Source organism: Synchiropus splendidus, chromosome 9 (genome assembly GCF_027744825.2).
Source record: "Synchiropus splendidus isolate RoL2022-P1 chromosome 9, RoL_Sspl_1.0, whole genome shotgun sequence".
NCBI classification, from domain to species: domain Eukaryota; kingdom Metazoa; phylum Chordata; class Actinopteri; order Syngnathiformes; family Callionymidae; genus Synchiropus; species Synchiropus splendidus.
In genome coordinates, this window is record NC_071342.1 from 22,081,359 (window position 1) to 22,092,157 (window position 10,799).

General features: G+C 49.0%; 1 protein-coding gene across 37 annotated transcripts in view; it reads left to right on the forward strand.

Moving 5' to 3' along the window:
* The window catches only part of LOC128765244 (regulating synaptic membrane exocytosis protein 1-like), a 61,256-nt gene extending 54,435 nt beyond the window's left edge, over nt 1-6,821 (forward strand). For 35 of the 37 annotated variants that reach the window (XM_053875780.1, XM_053875789.1, XM_053875793.1 and 32 more), the window contains 7 exons: nt 1,072-1,104; nt 1,263-1,343; nt 2,985-3,150; nt 3,393-3,505; nt 3,580-3,681; nt 3,755-3,894; nt 4,586-6,821. In XM_053875780.1, the coding sequence (XP_053731755.1) occupies nt 1,072-1,104; nt 1,263-1,343; nt 2,985-3,150; nt 3,393-3,505; nt 3,580-3,681; nt 3,755-3,894; nt 4,586-4,804 (854 nt within the window). In that variant the 3' untranslated portion in view covers nt 4,805-6,821. The remainder of the gene's footprint in view (nt 1-1,071; nt 1,105-1,262; nt 1,344-2,984; nt 3,151-3,392; nt 3,506-3,579; nt 3,682-3,754; nt 3,895-4,585) is intronic. The other 2 variants (XM_053875792.1, XM_053875796.1) reach the window with 2 other exon arrangements.
* The last annotated feature ends 3,978 nt before the right edge of the window (nt 6,822-10,799 follow it).

Below are 10,799 nucleotides of genomic sequence, written 5' to 3' on the forward strand. Positions count from 1 at the left end.
CTCCACCTGCGAAGCAAATCAGGATCCTTTTGGGGACATGGAAGCTGCAGATGTGTTCAGGAGAAACTGTAAATGGACCTGATCATTTACTGACACTGAGCATCGCGGCCTCTGTGATTTTCTCTATTTGCTTCGTTGTTGTTTCCAGCGCCAGTGCTCACACACCTCGACACATGACCATTCCTCCAGTAACACGGAGAGTTGCACCCACACAGCCCCTGAAACCTTCTGAGACTGAAGAAGATCGACAGACGTACTGTAGTTGTCGAGAGAGTTCTGAGTGTGAGGAGGGGGTGTTGAGAGGAGTGAGACAAGAGGAAGAGGGAAGATGAGGAAGTGGGGTCTATCATCCAAACTAGTGGACAGAGATGAAGGAAGTGAAGAAGAGAGTGCGGGCAGGGTGGGGATGACTGGGATGTCAGCGCTGCAGCCGTCGAACTCACTGCCATGATGTGTGGTTTAGAGACTTGGAGGAGTCTGAGATGAAGATACTGAGGTTGTTATTGGAGTGACGTGAAGTCAAGATCAGAAATGTCATCATCAGAGGGACATGGAGAAGTTTGGAAACACAGGTAGGGAGGCCAGATGGTTTGGACACCTGGAGAGGAGAGTCAGTGTCGGACTAATAATGTTGGTGGTGGAGAAGAGGAAGACAACGAACAAGAACGTGGAGGTGTGGCTAGTGATGACGTCTGCAGGTGGAGGACTTGCTGAAAGACAAAGAAGAAGTTAGTTGTCAAGAGATATTGACATAGAGAGACCAGCACATTTCTATCGAGCTCACCTCTGAGAACGTCTGCTGCCATTACTCAAAACTCCCCTTGTCCAGATGAAGAACTCCTACGTTGCCTACGCTTGACTGCAGAAGTGATACTTCCTGTTGCGGCTGGCCACAGTCCAGGTGGCAACTCACTCACAAAGCCTCAACAAAAATAGATCAAGTTAGCACAGATCACGTTTGAAATCAGGTGTTTGAGATCAACAGGGTTCAACACTCATCCATACAAAGTTAGACCTGTACCTTTGTTTTGTTGTTGCTCATTGTGTTTGTTGTTGTGTGTGTTATTTCAGAGGCGGCGGGTAAGAAGGCGGACAGACAGAAAGGTAAAGCAATAGACAGACAGTTTCCAGGACGATAGACTAACATCAAGGCCATTACATGCCATCGCTGGTGCATGACAGTGTCATACTAAAACAAGCGCACGCTGTCCAGCTGTGTTCTCTCAGGGTGCTCAGGTATTAAAGCATAACACTCTCTACAGAAACAGGGGAAGGTGAAGTAGACCACACCCAGGCAGACAAAGTGATTGACAGCGAGGGAGTGATGAAGAGTAGCTTGACAGGTTCACGTCCAGCCCTTTCTGACCTCTGCAGCACGCTGCCTTACTTCACCCTTCTCCTCACATGTCGCTCTCACTCCTTCAGGTCAAAAGCCTGCTTGTTCTCTTATGCTGCCAAATTTAGAGACTCACTCGTGATGTTTGCAGTCGGGCTTTTGAAACTGAACCAGAGAGGGACCTTCACTGTGTCACCTGTAGTCGCCTGCAAAAGGGTGAGATTTTGTCGACTGACTGGAGCCGACCAGGTCTTACTGCTGTGACCTCATCATCCTATGGCTAAGTGCGTTTGAATCATCGTCTGGAATTTGGGCTAAAAACCGAGCCTCGCATTTCCAACCACACTGATTCTTTTTACCCCATTATCATCTCCTGACACATAGTTTATCTATAACATCCATGTTAGTAATATTGCGACGCAGTGGGCTTAATTCAGACAGTGGGTGGCAGTAGTATTGTGGCGTTCCTATCAACACAGTGTAACCACACTAGAGGAGAAGCAAAGTGTTTAGAATGTCCATGTGAGTCCATCTCTAACTGACCCTCAAAGGTGTTATTAAAATACATCCATCCATTTTTGCAGTTTTTGCTGTTTACAAATAAACCTGCAAAGCTCAGAAACAAAGCCTCTGCCACTTTGTGAGTGGGGCAGGTATTTAACTGAGTAATAATGATAAATTAATTACAACTAAAAAACGTGTTTAAAATATTTAATTTTATTTAATTTAAACACTGATGCACAAGACACGTGGCAGCTAGGATGAGAACAAACATGGAGGAATCCCTGAACAGAAGCAAACAAAAGCATCTGTTTGCTTCTGTTCAGGGAGGTTTTTCACTACACAATGATCAGGGTTTCCTCTACTCTGAATGGACTTGACATTCTTATAAAATTGAAATTCTTATACAAATATTTTCAAGACATTGAAAGAGCTTTAGTTCAAATAAGGTGATATAAAAACTTGAATATCGCCACCATGGTGATTTATTGTGCTGGTGCAAAATAAACTATTTTGTTGTTTAAATGTAAGCATGGCTCCATCATTTGACTCAGTAATATACCAAATTCATTCCATTTGAAAAATGTGGCTTCTTGTGTGGAAAATGTTCTTATACCATTAAACTGCGATTAATTGAGATTAACTAGATTTAATCCAATCCCACCCCTAGTATTTACATGTTCCTCAGGCAGAGGAACATGCCTGAGGAAAAAGACACTTGGTCCGTTGCACTGTTTTATTATTAAGATCCAACTCCTATCATGAAGAGACAGTCCAGGGAATCCCAGGTGCCTCACCTGGTTGTGTTTTTTTTGGCCGAGGGTCATGTAAGCTTCTCGGCAGATGTGTTGCTGAAGAGCATATTTGACCATCTGTAGTTTGCTAGTTAGGGCGCTTCAAATGAGGATGCGTCTTCTGATTCCGAGTTATGGTGAGGTCACCGCTCTGCATGGATCCGCTTCCCTAGCAACCTGCATCGTTCTCAGGCTTCTCTGGGTTTGAGAAATTCCATGTCAGTCGTTGACTGAATTCGAAATTGTTTTTGTGGGACAATGAGACGCCTGACGAATAACAGCCTCCCGCTCCCCGCTCTTTTGAAAACGCTGTCTGGTTTACTCATTTCTGCTGAATGTCCTTTCACTCGCAGAGGTGCCTACGGGTAAGAAAGTAGGCAAGGCTGGCAGCAGCAGCATCCAGAGGAGCGTGGAGACAGGCATGGCTGTGGAGTATCCACGAGGAGGGTCGGCCATGAACCGCCAAGCCAGCAGAGAGTCCACTGACGGGAGCATGAACAGCTACAGCTCTGAGGGGAAGTAAGTGGACGCAACATCCTTCATCCGAGGACTTGGAATGGTGACAAAGCTCACCAGTCAAGCTCCATTGTTCACGTCATGTCCTATCACATTCCAAGGGGATCCAAGTTGAGGATCATGGAGTGACCCCAGACCCATTTTTCAACACTCAGGATCAGTCCTCTGTGGCCTCACTACGGCAGTGTCTTGTTGTGAATGACTTCTTGGTGGATCCTTGTGCAAATGTCTCCCCCTTGTGTCAGTCTGATCTTCTCAGGGATGAGGTTGGGTGCCGACAGCCAGTTCAGTGACTTCCTGGACGGTCTCGGACCCGGTCAGCTGGTGGGCCGCCAAACACTTGCCACGCCTGCGATGGGTGCGTTCGACCCGCCATGCTTTCTGTCTCTGCACCAGGTGTGCTGAGGTTATAACAACGTCTCTGGTGTGCAGGTGACGTTCAGATCGGTCTGATGGACAAGAAAGGCCAGCTGGAGGTGGAGGTGATCAGGGCACGCGGCCTTACCCCCAAACCAGGCTCAAAATCCCTCCCAGGTGACACAACCTTCTCGCCTCATGACCCTGAATCCTCTGTTAACCATCTCTGCTCTCTCTCACCTTCCTCCAGCTCCCTACGTCAAGGTGTATCTGCTGGATAACGGAACTTGTAAAGCCAAAAAGAAAACTAAGATTGCACGAAAGACCCTGGAGCCTCTCTACCAGCAGCATCTGCTCTTCGAGGAGGGTCCCCAGGGCAAGGTGCTTCAGGTAAGACACCTGGCAAAACAAGGCGCTTTGCTGGAAAAATGTTTTGAGGCGACACTAAAGTGTGATAGGGAGACATGCAGTGTTAGTGCTTCATGACAGCTTCTGAGATTCTGAGCCAGGATCTCGCCCTGCTCCTTACTGAAAACAAACAACATTAATCGATAGGTCAAACATCTTTTTTTCCAGCATCTGCCTGAGAGAAATTGACTTATTTCTGTGGGGACACTTGACCTTCCTTGTAAAATTTGCTTTACACTTTACACCATAATGGTTTTACATTACATGCTGTTCCATTCAAAGGACTCGCCTCTCAGGTCGTCCCCATACTAGAGTTGCTTGCTCTTTTGGACACGTCACTCGATCGTCACTGATGTACTCTGACGCAACTCTGACTTGGGATTTGCTATGGGTCCTGGCTAATGCAGCTAGCGTGGACTAGCGTGGCATGCTAGCCACAGCTTGTAACGAAAGAACCAGTTTCATTTATTTCAGAAATCGTCCAGAAAGCAAGCTTGCCTTGCTTGGATCATCTTATAGTGCCTTGTATAGGACCCTGTCCTCGGGTCGCAACCTTCCTGCATTGTTCCATGACACTAACCCTTGCTTTGCGTGAAGATCCCATCCACAAGGTTTGCGTTGTGTTTGAGGCGACGGCAAATCTGACGATAACACACTTGGTTTCGTCCTGCAGGTGATCGTTTGGGGCGACTACGGACGACTGGACCACAAATGTTTCATGGGTGTAGCACAGATCTTACTGGAGGAGCTGGACCTCTCGAGCACGGTGATTGGATGGTACAAACTCTTTCCGCCGTCCTCCCTGGTGGACCCGACGTTAGCTCCCCTCACGCGATTGGCGTCTCAGACATCATTGGACAGCTCAGGACAAACTCTGGGCGTTCGGTCCTAGTGACCAAATGACCACTACCAACAGCCCGGTATCCCTTAATCGAGAAAAAAACAAATACTGGACCACAACTGAGCAGAGGGCGCAGACGTGCCTGTGGACACTGAGACGAAGGCGACCTCGGTCAAAGCCAGACGGAGAGACAGGGAACAAGAGAGAGAGGGAGAGACAGAACTAGCCAATCAAAGCTTAGCTGGAGTCTGACAATCACGTCTCACACCCTCCCTCCACTCCCCCCCCTCCTCCCCCGACGCCTCTTACCCTTGCTTTCTTTGCTTTTCCTGTGAGCTTTCGTCCAAACTCCTCACCCCCTCGACCTTGTTTGTCTCTCCAGAGCACCTGATCTAGGTGGAGCCCTGCCCCCCACCCAGTAGCCTCCGAGCCAATCAGAGCAGAGCCAACAGCTCGGCCGCTAGAACGAGGGGGCGTAACCGGATCAGTAGCACAGATGAGTGGGTGTGTTACCACGGTAACAGTGTGTCCGACGCATTGAGCACAAGACGGTTTCCGGTTTGGAGATTCTACTCTCTGTCGAGCAAAGACCGAAGTAAACAGAGGCCAAATTTACGGTTTGAGTTTGCGTTACGATTATTTTTCGGTTCTGCCGAAAGTTCAGACGGGTTCCTGAGGCGCCAACTCCCTCGGCGTACGTGTGCGACGCAGTGCCAAACGCCGACGACGCAGGTCAGGTGGCATTCAGAACCGCCCTCGCCCCGTCCCTGTCCTGACCTCACTAACTCCCCCTGTAGGCGGGAGCAGCATGACTCGGGTGAGCGGGGGGGACCCGGCGCCCCCCCACCTCTTCGGCCCCAAGCTGCATGCATGTTTCTTTCGTTTCCTGTTTGTTTCGTTTCCTTTGTTTTGTATTCTACTTTTTTTGTAAAAACCGAAGAGGAGACGAAATTCAACAATTCTCGAGAGAGAAGAAACAAAAAAAAAGAGAAAAGAAAAAAAGTCTAGACTATGTGTGTTAGTTCCACATACCTTTAGGCCAGCTTGTATGTTGCATGTTCTTGTACAGTTTGCTTGTACTGAATATGATACAAACCGAGAAAAGCCAAGCCATCCCCCTCCCACCCCAGAGTGGGACAAGGTCGACTCCGCCCGGGCCACGCCTGCCACTCCGGGACTAAATATCCAAACGATCAAGTCTCTGCTAAAGAAAGATCTTTGTTTCTGTTTGTTCTTTTCGGGTATTTTGAGCAACAGTGCTGTTCTGTAGTCCTGAGCTTCCTCCAGCCCCGGCTAACTGGCCACGTAGGTGTCGACGCTGTAGTTTCAGACTGTCGGGGCTCGAGACCGAGATAGAGAATGTGCGTATCACAGCCTTGTAAATGAAGTATCCTTATGAGTTTGACAGAAATTATAAAGATATAGATATATAAGAGTGTATCGGCGTGTACACACACACTCTCACACACACACACACACACTTGTACATACAAATTTAGGATGAGCGGCTTGAACCTAAGTTACGAACAAATGACACATCTATGACACATTCCTGATCTCGAGGGGAATTTCGTGTCCCACCATTGTGCTCCAGCCGCTGAGCGGTGCGGAGCCACAAGGGGGCGCTGATAGGCCTTTATTTTTCTTCCCAGTTGCAGAAAAAAAAAACAAAAAACAATTGAACTATTTTCCCGTGAGTCACTCTTGTTGATGGCGGTTGGTTTGGACTGGACTTCTAAAGCCAATGAGCGATCGGAGCTGCAGACGTTTGTGTTGAATTCCTTGGCGGTGTGGCCGACTGCCCTTTCCTTTGTCAGTATTACTGCAGGAATACTGATTGTTTACAGCCCACGGCTCCCCAATCTCCCCCCTCCTTCCCCCTCCTCTCTCCCCCCCCACCCCACTCCCAGAACCACAGTTCTAGACGAAAGACGAAGTATTCACTGCAACAGTTCTTGTTTGTATAACAGATGTGGCTCTACTGATGTGTATGTTTTATATTCAAGAGTTCATTTTTATTATTTACAAATAAAAAGACTGTGTGGAAGAAGATCCTGTCTTTTTCAAACATGTGCTGGTCGCCTTCATTTCGTGACTGCGTGTGTTAAAGGTGGCGATGGCCTCGGTGAGGTGGGAACCCCACGACCTTTCGTGACCCCGTGACCTGCCGTGACTCCTCTCTGTGTTGATGGTTGTTTCATCGTCTGTGTGTGACTGTGACATGTTTGAGAGTGTTTTTTTTGTTCAGGTTTGGCGATACCTTCACCTTCTTCTGCCGCTTATCCGGAGTCGGGTAGCGGGGGCAGCATTCAGAGCAAGGAAGCCCAAACTTCCCGATCCGCACAAACCTCCTCCAGCTTTTCCCGGGGGATCCAGAGGTGTTCCCAGGCCAGACCGGAGACATCATCTCTCCAGCGAGTCCTGGGTCTTCCCCGGGGTCTCCTCCTGGTAGGACATGCCTGGAACACCTCCCCAGGGAGGCGTCCAGGGGGCATCCGGATCAGATGCCCGAGCCACCTCAGCTGGTTCCTCTTGATGTGGAGGAGCAGCGGCTCCACCCCGAGCTCCTCCCGGATGACCGAACTCCTCACCCTATCTCTAAGGGTGCGCCCAGCCACCCTGCGGAGGAAACTCATCTCAGCCGCTTGTATCCGCAATCTCATCCTTTCGGTCATCACCCAAAGCTCGTGACCATAGGTGAGAGTGGGAACGTAGATCGATCGGTAAATCGAGAGCTTCGTCTTGTGACTCAGCTCCATCTTCACCACGACGGTCCGATACAGCGACCGCATCACTGCTGCCGCTGCACCAACCCGTCTATCAATCTCACGCTCCCCTTTTCCCTCACTCGAGAACAAGACCCCGAGATACTTAAACTCCACCACTTGGGGCAAGAACTCTCCACCAACCCGAAGAGAGCAAACCACTTTATTCCGGTCGAGAACCGTGGCCTCAGACTTGGAGGTGCTGATCCTCCAAGCCTCCTTTGGTGATAACATGTGAGTTTGTGTGACTGTTTGTCGGTATGCAATGGTGTGTGAGTCTCACTTGTGAATGAGTGTGTGTGGTGGACTTGTGTTTGAAGGTTTGAGCCTTTGTTGTGAGTCAGAGAAGTCATCCTGACTCTCATCTGTGCCCCCAGGGGTCCGGGACTCTTCTTTGAGGTTCCATTTTTCCACATCTCGTCACAAACCCTCCACTTCTGTGCCTCTTGTGTCATCCAGACTGGGGTCAGATCTCCTCCCTTGACCTTTGTCACCACCACCACTGGGGCTCACGGGTTCAATGTCCCTCAGCAGGTCGTGAGCAAGTCTTCCAAGTCGTGAACTACATTACTCTAGATGTAGTGGACGTCATCTTATTAATAATACCCTTTGAACAGTCACTTCCAGGGAAGGATCATTTTTATCCAAGTGTTTTCAAGCGGTCACACGCTGCTTTAAATCAGGCTTCCGCTGGTCACACAAGCTACAACGCTGACCTCCAGTGGCGAGAGCTGGAACTGCTTAGATCTCTCACTAAAAAGGTTTAAAGGTTCTCAAAGTCGATGTCGACAGATGATGTTGGTGACCCCCTTAAAATAATGATTGAAACAAATGAAGCCAAAATATGTGGGGTGGGATTTTTTTTTTTAGCGAGGACAAATAAAACCATTGATGCATGTGTTTTCTTCTGTGGTCTGTGTTTGTGGCCTCTGTGATTCCTGATCTCAGCTCTGAGGCCAAGTCAGGATTCATCATGTGGCCAATCATTTTTACTTTTGGATCTGATTTTCGGCCTCCTGTGCGGCGCGTGACCCCTGGAGCTGGAGGTCAGCGACCCAGACGACAGCAGCCGCTCCAGTCCTTTGGCTCTTCCTCAGCACGTCTGCATCCTCACGAGCCACTCAAGAGAATCACACACAGAGGTCTTCTGCTCGCCTTGTTTACGACTCACTCAACTTCATCTCACTGAAACATTGACAAACAATCACACGCTCGCATAGAGCGACACACACCTGAGTCACACACGGTGGATCCTCTCCAAAATAAACTCAAAGACATGCACAAACTGACGCACACAAACATACATGATAAAGCTCTCAAACACACACCGACATACGCACAGCCACAAAACACGCAGATGCACAAATCACACACACTCAGGACACACAACTTCACAGAAGCACGAAAGCTACCAGAACATCACTGCAAAATACGGACCAACACTGTGGTGTAAAGATTCATCTAGTACATCGATCTATTGATTAATATTCCTGCCATCCAACCACATCCATCTGTGCTCAGCAGGTTGTCCCTCTGGACGGCATACAGTGGTACCTCGGTTCGACCAATCCGTTCCAGGCGGTCGTTCTAGAAGCGATTTGTTCGAAATCTGAGACGATTTTTCCCATTACAATGAATGGAAAAAGAAGTAATGCGTTCCAAGTCTTAAAACAGTCTTTTGTAGGAGTGAATGTAGAGTGTCTGCTGCAGGTGGCTGTTCCTCTATGTGTGTGGCCGCTGCATGTGGGAGGGGTTGCCGAGTGAGTGAGGTCTCTCCAGAAGTGAAGAGGTGCCCGGTGCGTGTCCAGCTCTGAATGTGCGCTTCTGTGCAGTTTGGCTGTGACAAAGTCATAAACCAAGTCAGGCTCTGTCCCAGACTGGCCTCATCCCTGTCCCAGCTCCAGCCCACAACAGGACATCAAACCCTGGAGTCAGCGCTCCAGCACCTCCCCTGTGACACTCTACCACGGTCCAGTGTGGAGACAGGAAAGGTTTTACACCTCAGTATGAAGAAAAAACAGTCAGTAAATGGAGCTAACGGGACACATACAGAGGCTGCGTTAGACACAATAACAAAGCGCCTCGTGGGTCAGGTGATGGCTCAGTGCACGTTATGTTTTTTACGGCTCTTTTCGGGGGCGTTTGAGTTCGAGACATTTTTGTTCGAATTCCGATTTGTTCGAAATCCGATGCACCAGTGTGAAATGTAAATGCATTTGCCATTGCCAAGTCCATACTTAGAGTACAAGAAACAGCTGGAATCCAGGGTGTTATTTCACAGTTACACAGGTTAGAATTATTGGCCTAAAAGCTGCTGAATCGATTTCAAGTCTTTGAATTGAGTCGTGTGTACCGAACCTTAAATGGTCAACGGTAACTCCGACCTCAAACCACGTTACCGAACAGTTCAAATGAATCGTTGCAGCCCTGTGCACTGCAACGGTAAAAACAAGAAACGCTATTTAAAAGTACTAATTCGACAAGTGGCACAAGTCAAAGACCTTAAACACAACTCATCCATTCATGTCAGTGATAGGACAAACGAGTCAGCGAGTCGTGTTCACACCGTCGTGTCAGTATAATGTGGCGTGTTCCGTGATCAGCGTCCGGATTGGTCGACCACCTGTCGCTCAGACTCGATTGACTCCCAGGACGTGGCGCAGTTCAACTCCGCACTTCCTCATTAATTCGCCTAAAACGCCGTCACTTCCGAGTGTTTTGGTTTCACGGCTCGATAATTCGATTGTCAGAGCAAGTCTTCTGACATCGTCGCGTGCCTGTGTTGCGACCTCCCGCCGTCGCTAAATGAAATTAAACATTTCCCGCGTGATTCTTGGAGCCCAAACAAAGTGTCGGCGGCGATGATGAATTGATTTATGTGACGAGTCGTCGCCGCGGAGAGGAGTTCAGCAGCGATCTGTGCTTCCACAAACAGAAGGGTGTCGTGTCACATTAGATTTGACTGTGTCCCCCCTCGGTGCTAATGGTCTGGAAGCCCCCGCCCCCCCCGCTCCCATTAGAAGCAGTCATCACCGCGGGGTCCCCGCCCGCCCGGGCTGCCCCCTCGCCGCTGCCTAATCGAATTATCCAGGAGCGTATCACGCTTCAAGACGGCGAAAATATACGGAACTGTGATGGAGTTTCTCTGTGTCCAATACTCACGTATTCTCACCACAAGTGTCACACATGAGCTATGCATGAAAGATGCAATATTAATCACGAGAGTCACGAGGTACCGACAACGTTGGATCACGGCCTCCCGTCTTCGGTTGGAACCCAAC